The sequence below is a fragment of the Kalmanozyma brasiliensis genome, assembly GCF_000497045.1.
Source record: "Kalmanozyma brasiliensis GHG001 unplaced genomic scaffold PSEUBRA_SCAF14, whole genome shotgun sequence".
NCBI lineage: Eukaryota > Fungi > Basidiomycota > Ustilaginomycetes > Ustilaginales > Kalmanozyma > Kalmanozyma brasiliensis.
The window spans coordinates 179,516-191,785 of record NW_015961953.1 but is presented as its reverse complement, the minus strand read 5'-3'; the positions used below and the strand labels follow the sequence as shown (position 1 = coordinate 191,785).

Here is a 12,270-nt window from a genome sequence, read left to right as displayed (position 1 = left end):
AGGATAAGCGCCTTTTCCCCGACAAACACGGGAAGTGTGTTATCGCGAGGCGGAGTGAACTGCAGCCTTGCCTTGTGAGCAGGATGGCGGATTCTGAGGACGGATCTTTGCACAGTGAACATTCATATCGAAGATGTGCGCCTAACTGTAACAAGCTTTCGGCAGATGCTGCAAGAGAGGCGCTTCTGCGCAGCTGCGCGAGCGCAAAGATAAGAAGTACGAAACAACGGCCGAGTTTGCTTCACCTCGTGAAAATGCGCGAGCTTCCACCCAGACGCGTTGCAGATAAGCGCGACCTGTCAACTTCGGGAAGCTTACTTGGCATGTTCACACGATCCGATGCAGCGATCGTCGGACGTTCAATACTGCCAATTGTCTGTCAGCTGTCAGTGGTACATCAAATTGCCAAGAACAGCTTGAGTGTGGCGACTCCTTCTTATCAGGGAATTGATGAAAGCGGGTCAAAGTGGCTACAGCACCTGGATGTCAGCGACAGTCCCGCGTGGCGCCAACATAGAAGTGCGGGACCCTCTCTTTCACGTCGCGAACTTTTGGCCATGACTTCAAGCATGGCAATGTGCGGGAAGAAGACTGGTTGCATGAAAATGGGGGGACGAGACATACAAGAGCGGTGACCAGACGAGACGAGCGACACCTGATGAGACAAGGATCGTGAGAGACATGCGGGGAATTTGGCGGACAGAATAGCGTCGAACGACAACGACAAGGTGGAGCGGAGAGATCAACTCCCTCAGCGAGCCTGGTAGATGACGTGCATGGAAGTGTTGATGGGCACGGGATACTCGCTGCCGTCATTGCTGATAAAGTAGGGTAGCTTCTGGTCGGGCGTGGGGCCAACGTCGGTGACAATGGGAGGTGCACCTGCAGGAGCCATGCGCAAGGCGGCGTGCTTGAAGAATTGCTTGGCCATGGCAGGAAGAGCGACCTCGGAGATCGTCTGTGTGGGGGTGTCGCCGAGACCGAGACGGACTGGCTTCTTGCTGCTAGGGTCGAAGCGTTCCGGATCGTGAGACAGCTGGGGATCGCGGTAGAGCGCTGAGGGCGAAATGTAGACACCGTCACCGACCTGCACGTGCACCCTGTTGCCATCCATGTCCGGCAAAGCAATCGCCTGGAGCGCAAACTTGGCTTGCGGGGGCGTGATGCTGCTGAGACGGTAGGCCTCCATGATGCGGTTGCGCAACTCGGCGTTCGAGGATGGGTCGTTCCTCTGCGCCAGCTGGTACATGGCAGAAAGGTGCTCGGCGTTCTCCTCTCGGAAGAGCCACTTGAACGTCTGCATGAGGACGAGCGACTGCGTTGCTGTGACCGAGATCATCATGTGCAGGCAGTCCTTGACGAGCTCATCGTTGCTCTTGCCAGAGGCAAAGAGCGCGTGGTAGAACTGCTTGGCCATCTCGTTGGCGGCAATGTTGCCGGGACCGCCAATGACGTTCGAGATGCCCTGCACGAGCGAGAAGACGGGCGACAGGATGCCTTCCACCGTGTGAAGACGAGCCCAGATGAGGTTCTTGAGTCGACGCGTGCATGTCTCGGCCTCTTCTTCTAGACGCCAAGTCTGATGACCCTGGAAGTCGAACGAGCCGTACATGGCGTACGCGAGCGGCTTGGCGAGCGTGTTGTAGAGGTCTTCGGGGGCCATGCCGAGGTGCAGGCCATGGCTTCCGGGCGTAGGCAGTCCGAACAGCGTCGAGATGAATTTAGCCGAGACGGTGCTGACCACCTCGAGCAAGTCGACGATCCTCTCACGACCAGAGGGCGTGTAGTCGATGGCGCGCTCCGCCATTGCTTTCTCAGTGTTGACGGCAAAGAAGTCGTACACCTCGTCGCGCCAACGCGTGACCGATTGAAGCGCCGAGACCATGAGGCTTTCATCGTAGGCCATGGGCGGCAGCGCGACAAAGTATCGGCTGTCTTCGAGGATATCCTTGCTTGCCGAGTACGACTCGATAGCGAACCAGCGACGAGCAGGAGCCGGGTACGAGGTGTCATAGTGCTCCAAAACGCGCTTCTCCTTGAGCATGGCAGCAGTCCTCTCCGGAATGCGGAAGGGAAAGAGCGCGTAGATCGAGTTGTAGGGAAACTGACCGGGCAGGTTCGACATGATGAGCTTACCAACGAGGCCGTGCGAGCCGGGCTGAGGCTCGCTGCAGTATTCGTACCCAGCGCTGGTTAGGTTCGAAGTGGAGAAGTCGTTCGTGAAGAAGCGGTCGCCGCGGGTCAGAGCGGCGGCATCGCTGAGAATGCCACGAGAGATGGTGTAGCCGGGGCAAAGACCACTGCCGGGAATGCTGGGCTTGGTCTCTTCGGCCATGAGACCCGGGTAGAGCTCGAGGTTGTCAATGTCGCCGTAGAGCATTTCCGCAGCTTTGCTGATCTTGGGGTCCGGGTTCCACTCGCTGAAGGACGAGTAGGTCTTGAGGCCCAAAAAGTGTCGGAACTCGTTCATGGTGCACAGAGCCCAGTCCTTACGAGCCGAGATCATGCCGAGAATCTCGATGGGACGGAACCAGCTCGGATGACCACGAGCCCGGAAGGCTGCAGCGACGTCCGAAACGGCATCCTTGATGACGGAGGCCAAAATGGCGTCGTCGAACTTGCCCTGGTTGTCCCTCTGCCAGTCGTGGAGGTTCCACTCGCTCGGATCGACATCCATGAAGGTCGCCTTAAGCGAGGCGGCAGCCTGGACGAACTCCATCGGACCGACCTCCTCAGGTCTCTTGCCCGGGAACCGCGCTTCGAGGAAGTCGTTCATCCACTTTTCGTCATTCTGCGACACTGCCGCGTGCCAGCGGTAGAGGACAGAGAACTCAGCAGCGACCGAGTTACCGACGCCGCGCTCGAGACTGTTGGGTCCGCCGATGCCCTTGATCATTTCCACGGGGTTGACGTACCACTCGGAATCGTTGCTGTTGAGAATGACCGGGATGTAGTCGCGCAGGATGATGTGAAGGAAACAGCCGCAGTTGATGAGGCGGGCCATGCCGAACAGCTCGTCATCGAGGGCTTCGCCCTCGAGGTCATCGAAACGGTGGTTCTCGTTCACCTCGTAAAGACGCTTGGCGATCAAGTTGTGGTTGCGACTGAACAGCACACCGAGCGCGGCCGTCGCCGGTGGCATCATGGCGAGTCGCCAGTCGCCGATGGCGTCGGGCTTGAGCAGACCGAGCGTACCCGAGCGCACACGCTGCTGCTCCTCGAGGTTGGCGCCGTAGACTACCTGCAGGTCGAGGTACGAGGAGTGCTCATTGTAGGCCGAGTGCTCTTCCGGCTTTCGCGTGGTGGAGAAGATGTCGTGAATGATGATGTTGGCAAAATTGAAGAGGAGCGAGCTGATGCCAGTGGGGTGGGGCTCGAAGGTGTCTCGTGCCAGGAGGAGGTCGTAGACGGTACCAGGGTCGGGCATGTTGACCATCAGAGGATGTTTGCGCTGGACGTTGCGCGAGTAGGGCTGATACGAAGCGCCGAGCTTAGGGTTCAAGATGTTGTTGTCCGAGCCATCGGCACGTCGGAAGCGATGCTCGGGGCCGAGGAAGGAGACGGCGGGGTGGGGCAAGTCGCCCCAAACAACGCTAATGAGGGCATCCGAAAGCTTCTTGCTGATGTTGGAAGAGACGGGCATGCTCGCGAGCAAGGTGACGACCTGTTCGAGGAGCAGCTTGCGGTCGTCCAAACCACCGCCGGTAAGACCGGAGACGAGGAGGTTGGGGGCCTGCCCCAGCAGCTTGACATCGGTGACGATTCTGCTTCGGTTGAGCTGGTCAATGAGCATTTGCAGTGATTCGTGGGACGTGGTAGCGACCGACGACGTCTTTTGCTGTGCCTGCTTGAGCGTCACCTGCGCCTTCTTGCGCGTCTCTGCTGCCGTAACACCGGCGGCATCGGAGGTCTGGTGGACCTTGTCCTGGACGTAGGACTTGATCTGTGAGTGGAGAGGGAGAGAAGAGAGAACGCAGTCAGACACTTTGACCTGGTAGCGACGACAACCAACAGCTCACTGACACGAAGGAGAGGGCGGTGCAAGAGTTCGGGCGGTACTTACCTGCGTCACCTTCTCTGTGGTCGCGGTCACCATGATGAGAAGATTGGCCGAGCAGCACTGGCTCTCGTCGAGGGGAGAAAAGTGGACTCTGTCGAGCGGCCTGGGATGGAGGTCGAGGCTGGTCGCAAGGAGACGAGGCGCGAGGGAGAGGACGGCTGACCGACAGCCTGCCGAGGAGCTGGATTATATATACACCTTTCGACCTGGCAGTGCTTGAAGCGCCGTCACACGAAGAGCCCATACAGCTTGACCGCTGTGCTCGAAGCAGCTCAGCTCGGGTCAGCGCAGCTCAAGTCGGAGCTCAGCCGTGTTGGCCGAGGAAGCTGAATCAGACGGTACCGCGAACGGGAAGAGGGAAGCATGAAGCTGGCTTCGGAGTTACAAAGGGTGTTGGCTTTTCTTCCTCTTCTGCGCACACTTTGGACCCTTTCGGCTAATCCGACGGTCACAAAACACTGAGACAAAGCCTTCAGGACCCTGCGCAGCCACAGCTTGTTCTCGAAGCGGAAGGTCCCCGCCCAGCTTGTGGCAGAGCTGCTGCCGCATGAAAGCCCGAGCATCGCAATGCTTGTCAGCACGGGCTCGCCACATCCGCCTGACTTTCTCACGCTGCGCTCGGCCAAGCCGTAGCCAAGCCGTGACCATTGAATGTGTGGACGGCGTCGCTCAGGCCTTGTCGGCTTGTCCCTTGCTCTGTGCTCGCTGCCTCACAGATACCTTCTGTGACGGAGCGGTCAGTCACACAGTCACAGTCACATACACTGCGCGAAAATGTGTCCGGGCGACAGCGCCGTTCGTTGCGGTGACCGGGCCAGGCTGAAGGGAGAAGCCAATGGGCTCTACGAGCGGCTAGCTGCACGAACCAACGAGGCCACGGAGCTCTCATCAGGCGGGGACGAACGGTCGAGCGCTGATTGAAAAGCGAGCCAGTACATCAACACTCCGACATCCGTCGCTGAGAGGAAGCACGAAGAGGTTCTATGAATTGGCCATCTTCCAACACCGCTCTCGGCTGCACCCTGTCATGCGGGACCAGTCCCGTGTCACGGTAAAAACTACGCTCACCCAACCTTAAAAAGAAGAGCGCGTCTGTTTCCCACGCAAGTTCAGGCACGAGACAGGCAGGGTCTTGAAGCGAGCCGCCTTCTTTCGGTAGATCCGGGGTCAATCACAGAAGAGGCGGATGCGGACGGCGCGCTAACTTAACGGCACGCTCCGACGCCGTCGAATGCAGACTGAACCGCCCCCATGCGTTGCTTGTAGAGCGTGCTCGTCTGATTCATATTGGCCAGTCGCGCGTTTATGTGACTGACTTCAAGCCATCATGTCAACCGATTGAGCCGTGACGAGAAAGCTGTCATCATCTTTCACCAGCCTGTCAACGATCGCCAAGTGAGCTACAACGAAGTCATCGTGACTGTCTGTTGGACGTGAAAGCCAAAGGCAAGTACTGTTCGAGCTGATTGCGCCGGCATCCTCGGCTCTTCTCGACGTGAGGACCGTGATGGCAGACTCAAGCCTCACAACCGCATAGATGCCTTGCCACAGCTTCGCGCTTGACGCTCAAGGAGCAGTGGCGACGCGGAATGGAGGTGCAGCTCTCCATGCTTGCTTGATCGCATCCGTGATCAACAAGACGACCGCATGTGTGTCAGCCTGCGACGGCCTCGCCGAAAGGATCGGTTTGTGTGTGATGTTCAGGAAGGCAACGGACTGCATCTATTTTGATAGCCGCACCTGAGACGGCGAAATTCACGCCGTCAGCCCGATCGTGTGATCCGATCCATCATCATTTCGACCGCGCACGAGCACTCACCTTTCGGCACTTGCATGACGCCAATCACAATTCACTTCACACTTGATATACACTTTCCTGATCATCATCATTCCACGCCGCACCCACCTGCACTCTCTTGGCAGCTTTGCTTTGGAATCGTCGCTTCGTACGAGTCCGCTTGCCTGGCAGTCTCATCGATCAAAGTCCTGGGCGTGGCCGATATAAACGCAGTCTCGAACGCAACAGCAACTTCAGACCACCTCGTCTCAGCCGCATACACGACACATTTCAATCATGGCAAAGGGTACGTCGGCGCAGAGGCCTTCCTCCATCAAGAGATTGTTCCGACTGACTCCCTTCCGACATTGTTCTCCTCCTTTCTGATCTTCCTGTTATCGTGTCTCGCAGTGCCACGTAACTTCCGCCTCCTCGAGGAGCTCGAGAAGGGCGAAAAGGGGATCGGCGATGGAAGCTGCTCCTACGGTCTAGATGACGGCAGCGACCTCAGTACGTTCATATTGCGCTAGGCGCCCTCGACTCTGAGCTCTGATCAGCCACGAGACGCCAACCAGGCGTAGCAGTTTAGGCGCCAGACGCTAACGATAAATCCTTGCACCTCTCTCCCCTTCTGCATCAACCTACGTGTCGTCACAACAGTGATGTCCAATTGGAACGCAACCATCATCGGACCAGGCCACTCGGTCTATCAGAACCGCATCTACTCGCTCAGCATCCACTGCGGCGCAAGCTATCCAGACCAGCCCCCCGAGGTCAAATTCCTCACCAAGATCAACCTTCCCTGCGTCAAATCCGACGGCCGCATCGACTACAATGCTTTGCCCATTTTTTCCAACTGGTCGCGTGAGAGCACACTCGAAACCATCCTCCTCTCTTTGCGAAGGTGAGTGCATGCCCGGATTTCATTTCATCTGCGCAGTCCCACCACGCGCGGCCGAGTCTGGCGCGGCACCTTCTGCGCCGATTGTTCTCCCTCTCTATGATCACATCACTGACGCCGCGACTTTGCTTCCTTTGTTCTTGCGCAGAGAAATGGCCTCGCCCGCTAATCGCAAGCTCCCGCAACCCGCAGAAGGCGCAGCGTACTAGCCTTGAAGACAACCTGTACATAGAAAGCCACCCAATGTCATTCCTGCGCAAAACTCAGCACACTCTTCCTGCTTAAAGGCTTCCACTCCCTTGCAACTCGATCTCTCCCTTTCTCCTCCAGGACACTTTTGGAGTCGATTCGCCACTGATAGATCCCTTGGACCCTTTATCCACCTTGCCATCTGCAGACTCTCTCCACATCCAGTAGCACCATGTCGCAAGCACCTCACGCCGCCCCGACGGTGTCGATCGAAAGTCTGCTTCAAGCCATCTCTGCGAGCACGACGACGGGAATCTGGGGCAACGCCTGCTTTGTGGTCAAGAATCCTGGCTCCGGTGTCTCCTATGTGCGCCTGTATGCCGACTTATCCGTTCTGCGCGCCAATGGGGCAGTTCACTTGGCCGACCTCGTGACCAACACTGGTTTTCGCACCCTTGACGAAGCCGTCGAAGCTCTTCGTCACCATCCTCCCTCGAGCTCAGCACCACAGCGCCAAGTACTCACCTTAGCTCGCCCTTCGCCGGCGTTGCAAGCCATGACACAAGCCGTGACAGAGAGCATTCTGTACTTTCCTGTCACGCAGATCGCCTTTGTCACGATGCGCGCCATCCTGGTTTACCTGCAGACCGGTCACATCGAATTTGCGCCTCTGAGCAGCACCACGTCCGACACGGAACTCGAAGACGTCACCGATGCAGATGACGCGAGCATCGACACGTATGTAGATGTCACTCCGCAACCAAGTGAGCACGGAGAGGGACCCGCTCCGACGACGACAGCTGTGCGGTCCGCTTCTGCTACTCAAGCGGCCTCGTTCAACGTCTTGCCCAGTCCCAAGTCGGTCTATCGAGCTGCTCGCAAGTTCCGCTTGCACACTCTGCGCAATCTAGCGGGCGAGGCAATTGATCGCCAAATCACTCCCGCCAACTGTATCACCGAGCTGTTCGAGTCGTTCAGCCTCAAGACTCCGGAGCTTTTCGAAAAAAGACTGACGTACGTCCTACAGCACTGGAATCAGATTGGAGCGCATGAGAGAAACAAGCTGGCTCATCTGGTGTCGACTTCTCAGCCCCGGGCCAAGGCATCGGAGGCGTTCAACATGATCATGGCCAACGTCGCCGTGCCCAACAGGCTCTCCGCCTAGCGTGCTTGCGATATAGACTTATGCAAATCGAATTCCCTTTTGAATAGCAAGAGCTGAGTCTGCGAACTGTATGTGAGTGACATGTGCCGAGGCGGCGGCCGCAGCAGGAAACCGTACAGCGAATGTCTAGGATTGAGACGGGGTGGCGGATTGCACTTGATCCTTGCGCTTCTCTTCCTGCTCGCGTCGACGTTGTCGTCTTCGAATGCGAGCCTCGTCTTCCTCGATGCGCTCGCGTTCCTCCAGACGTTCGCTGTAGTACTGCCCGCTTTGCAAGATGATGACACCGACGAGGGCGACTGCGAGGACAGTATGCGAGGTTGCGATCTCTCTCAAGGGAGCAAACACGGCGTCTCTTGCATCGACAGCGGCGGATCCTGGCGAAGGAGCTTTTGGCGGTAGCGTTGCCAGACTGGGCACGATCTTGTGGTAGTAGACGAGTCCAGCAGCGCCAAAGAGGAAGAGCGAGGCACCGTCAAAGAGCCAGTTGCTCTCACGACCACCGAGTGCCTTGGAGATGATGAGCAGCGCTACTAGCGTGCCGGAACCGTGCAAAAGCCTTTGGAAGACGAGTGGCATGTCGACCATGGTGTCCTGGTAGTAGGTGTATGCGGTCACGACCGAGTCGTACGTGACGGGTGATTGCCAGAGGATGAGATGATCGGCGGTCCAGTGCATGGCGAGCGTGCCTGTGCGATACGATGCAAGATGGATGTCCGTCAGCATCGCCTTCTACGTGATCATTCAATAGCACCCGCATTGGAGACTTACCCAGCAGAAAGGAGGTTGTCCCAATGATGAGACCCGTGCGCAACCCCATGGTGGGCGAATTATACCGAGCCTTCTGACGCAAACGAAACCGTGTCTATGAGTCAAAGATCAGAGCATCGACCGTCGTCGAGCTGCCGCCGTTGTCGTGAAGGTCGTGGACCCAACAAAAAAGTATGGATGAGGTCGTGATCCACGACGTGCTGCCTGCGAACGGAAGGTTGTTCGCCGGCAATCATGTTCGGAAACTGGCGCAGCTTTGCTTGCCTTTCTGGATCCGCATTTTTCAGCAAAAGGCGCTGTGGAGCCGCGTCCTCATGCGAAGGGACTGCAACGTGAAACTCGACTTGTCCAGGCTGGTCTGAGCGCACACCGACGGTCGAAACGCGGCCTAACAATGGCAGAATCGGCTGCTCGGTCATGAACACGTTGGAACTTGGGATGCACTATGCACTTGCACCTATGGACAACCACTATACTGATTCAGGGAGGAGGCTGTGTTTGTTTGCAGAAGGACCCTCCGAGCCGAGGCGAGCCAAGCTAAGAAGGATCTTGGTTTCCATGTCGCCTTTGAGCAGCAGTATGGAAGTCCATCCCGAGCGGCGTGGTGGAGGCTTTGAGTGTCTTGAAATAGAAAAGCCCAAATGCAGAAGGTCAAGCCAAATTTGGTCGATCCTTACCTCGCCTGTCAGCGTTGGAAACTCCAAGCGTACAAGGCCAGTGTCGAGGGCGTCTGGACCTTTTTCTTTGGAAAAAGACTGGCGTCGTGCCGCTCTTATGCGTCATGACGCTGGCTGCGCTTCCAATCCGGCCTGCAGATCTGCAGCAGCAAAGACAGCTGCCGGCGACTGTGCTCCGTGGTCATCCACTCGCCCATCCGCACAAGCCCCTTCGCCGATCCGACCTTTCTATTGTCTTTGACATCGTCGACCTTCTTCAACCTACCATCATCTATACCAAGAAGCAGAACGACATCGACCTGATCGACACGTTCGCTTGTTTATCATCATCATGGCTCCTATCCTCAACTTTCACGCCGGCTCGCTCCCCAGCTTTGCGCTGCGTCTCAAGTCGGACGACTCGCTCGAGAGGTAAGCCCAAATCACCAAGCTAGGATTGATCTGCTACAGGTGCAAGGTATTGATCCTTCTCTTCGCTTTCTGCCACCAACAGCCTCAAGACTCGTGCCGCAAAGAAGATCCGACTCCACCTTGGCGATGGCATCCCACTCGTGATCAAGTACGGCTGGTCTGGCCAGAGCTACACCCTCGAGGACTGTAAGTCATTCCATCGTCGATGCAGCGCTCTTGAGAGCTTCAGGGAGAGATTGAAGCTGACCCAGGAAACCTTCCTACATATACTCCATCACCCCAAACACAAATCCAATCGACTTGATTCCATACAGCGGACGACTTCGAGATCTTCCTTGAACGATTCGGCAACGCAAAGGAGGCTGACCGTAAGTACCATGCAGTCAAACGATGGTCTCCTCGCCAAAGCACAGCTCGCTGACAGCTCATCTACCTCTCTGACCGACACAGTCTACCTCGAATCCCCCGAGATCCCCACACACGGCAACGACGCTCACTCGACCGACGGTGCCAATGACGGCCCCAACGTGCCCGTTGTCGACGACTCGACCCTGGTGCACCGCACTCCCGGCCGTGGCAAGAGCGGCGCGGTCAGCATTCACCGCGTCTCCGCACCCCACGTTCCCTCGGCGGACGACTACAACGACGCCGGCGGCGTCACTGCCGGAGGCCGCGATTCGATCATGTACCCGCCTCCTCGCGAGCCCACCGCCGCGCCTGGCTACAGCAAGCCCTCTGTTCCCGAGCCTCCCGCAGCCAAGGCGACCCACGACGACGCTGTCTCCACCCACACGTCCAAGACGCGCAAGACCAACCAGACCGTCTCATCGGTCCCTTCGCACAAGGTGGCCTTCCAGGAGTTCCACGCGCAGCTCGGCGTTCGACTGCTCAAGGGCAGCATCGGTCCCATCCAGGACGTACCCATGATGCTCAAGTCGGGCTACCGTCACGTGTACGTGAGCCGCAGCTTTGCGCTCAACCACGGCTTCATCCCCAAAGACACCACCCCGGGCACCTACGGGTTCAACGGTATCACCAACCTCGGCAAGTGGCCGGTGCAGGTGGGAAGCAAGGCCGTGCCGTGCACCGTGATGCTGGCTGAAGACAGCTACTTCCCCGTGATCTTGGGCAGGAGCTTTATGGAGAAGCGCGGTGTCAGGACCGACCCGATCGATATGACCAGCGTCACGTTCATGGACAATGGCGAGCGCGCTGATGTCGAGGTGGTGGTCGTTAGGGACGAGCACGGAGAGCCTGTTCCCATCCCTTGAGCTGTCACGATGTGGCTTGCTGGCTGCCATGCGTTCGTCCATTCGCCGAATGGCGGTGCAATTAGGCTTAATGCTTCCCCCTTTCCTTCTGATACCACACTCTGTAATTAGGATGCGCACGTCTCAAATTCTCACCCATCTGAGATCTCGACTCGAGCTTGTGCATGACGGCCATTGAAGTGGATGAGCCCATAACATTTGGAAAGAACGACGATACAGCGAGGAACGAGAGATGAACGAGATGCGAGGATGCGAATGCGAGTACGAAACGACGAAGTGGGTGGGGAAGCTATGCGAGTCTGGACCGTTTTTTTCGTGAATGGACCGACCAGACTCATTCGAGCCTCCTTCTTGGCGAGGCGGTTTGCTACGCATGACTGAACAGATCCTTCAGCTTCTTCAACCGGAGTCTCTTGCCTAGTTTGCGGGCGACGCTGGTGCGGCCCCTCCTGGAGCGGGTGCTGCGGTTGCTGCTGCGATCGCTCGCGGTGCGCCCGTCGGTGGTGTAGATGACGGTGCCCACGAGCGTTGCATCTTCGGCCCAGGAACGGGCGTATTCGGCCTCCCGCGCTGCGCGGTAGCATCGATCCCGCCGGTCCAGCTCGGAGCGTGAGACTCGTTCGGACGGGTGGAGAAAGACGATGCCTGCTGGTTGGCGCAGCGCCGCGCGCGAGGAGAGGTATAGGATCGACATGGAGCAGCTGTGATTTGGATGGCGTTAAGCTTAGGGGGCCGTGCTTGCCGCGTTGGGGTTGATTGACTTCCAGGGGGCTCGGTGGTGGGGATGGAGAAAGGATCAAACCTGCAGTGGGGGAGATCGAGATGGTGGGATGGCAAGAAGGTCGAATGCCGACCAGACCCTTGGCACGCGCATATAAGCGCGGAGCACCAAAACACACCTCCACCGGGATCGACGCGCTTATGCCCTTCAGCTGCGACCCGCCGGGATGGGATCCTTTGCCTTGGGAACGGCGTGCCGGGCTCACATCACCCCCCGTCGTGCGCGCTGTAAGTTTTTACGCTCACGTACATGTGCTTGCCGTCAGCT

General features: G+C 57.8%; 6 protein-coding genes across 6 annotated transcripts; 3 read left to right on the top strand and 3 right to left on the bottom strand.

Annotated features, from left to right (window-relative positions):
- Positions 1-751: 751 nt before the first annotated feature.
- PSEUBRA_001516 (uncharacterized protein) lies at positions 752-4,096 on the bottom strand (the record flags this gene model as incomplete). The annotated part of the gene is made up of 2 exons (XM_016434760.1): positions 752-3,943; positions 4,064-4,096. 2 exons carry the CDS (start codon positions 4,094-4,096, stop codon positions 752-754), a joined length of 3,225 nt encoding a protein of 1,074 aa, XP_016293802.1.
- Positions 4,097-6,134: 2,038 nt separating this feature from the next.
- Positions 6,135-6,947, top strand: PSEUBRA_001515 (Ubiquitin-conjugating enzyme, E2; the record flags this gene model as incomplete). The annotated part of the gene is made up of 4 exons (XM_016434750.1): positions 6,135-6,144; positions 6,249-6,347; positions 6,498-6,741; positions 6,887-6,947. The coding sequence occupies 4 exons, from the start codon at positions 6,135-6,137 to the stop codon at positions 6,945-6,947; spliced, it is 414 nt and encodes a 137-aa protein (XP_016293801.1).
- Positions 6,948-7,159: 212 nt separating this feature from the next.
- Positions 7,160-8,092, top strand: PSEUBRA_001514 (uncharacterized protein; the record flags this gene model as incomplete). The annotated part of the gene is made up of 1 exon (XM_059464662.1): positions 7,160-8,092. One exon carries the CDS (start codon positions 7,160-7,162, stop codon positions 8,090-8,092), a length of 933 nt encoding a protein of 310 aa, XP_059321165.1.
- A 126-nt stretch (positions 8,093-8,218) lies between these two features.
- On the bottom strand, positions 8,219-8,912 carry PSEUBRA_001513 (Shr3 amino acid permease chaperone; the record flags this gene model as incomplete). The annotated part of the gene is made up of 2 exons (XM_016434727.1): positions 8,219-8,781; positions 8,864-8,912. 2 exons carry the CDS (start codon positions 8,910-8,912, stop codon positions 8,219-8,221), a joined length of 612 nt encoding a protein of 203 aa, XP_016293800.1.
- Positions 8,913-9,871: 959 nt separating this feature from the next.
- Positions 9,872-11,222, top strand: PSEUBRA_001512 (uncharacterized protein; the record flags this gene model as incomplete). The annotated part of the gene is made up of 4 exons (XM_016434742.1): positions 9,872-9,951; positions 10,034-10,137; positions 10,266-10,319; positions 10,402-11,222. The coding sequence occupies 4 exons, from the start codon at positions 9,872-9,874 to the stop codon at positions 11,220-11,222; spliced, it is 1,059 nt and encodes a 352-aa protein (XP_016293799.1).
- Positions 11,223-11,589: 367 nt separating this feature from the next.
- On the bottom strand, positions 11,590-11,916 carry PSEUBRA_001511 (uncharacterized protein; the record flags this gene model as incomplete). Its single annotated transcript, XM_016434723.1, has 1 exon — positions 11,590-11,916. One exon carries the CDS (start codon positions 11,914-11,916, stop codon positions 11,590-11,592), a length of 327 nt encoding a protein of 108 aa, XP_016293798.1.
- Between the last annotated feature and the right edge of the window lie 354 nt (positions 11,917-12,270).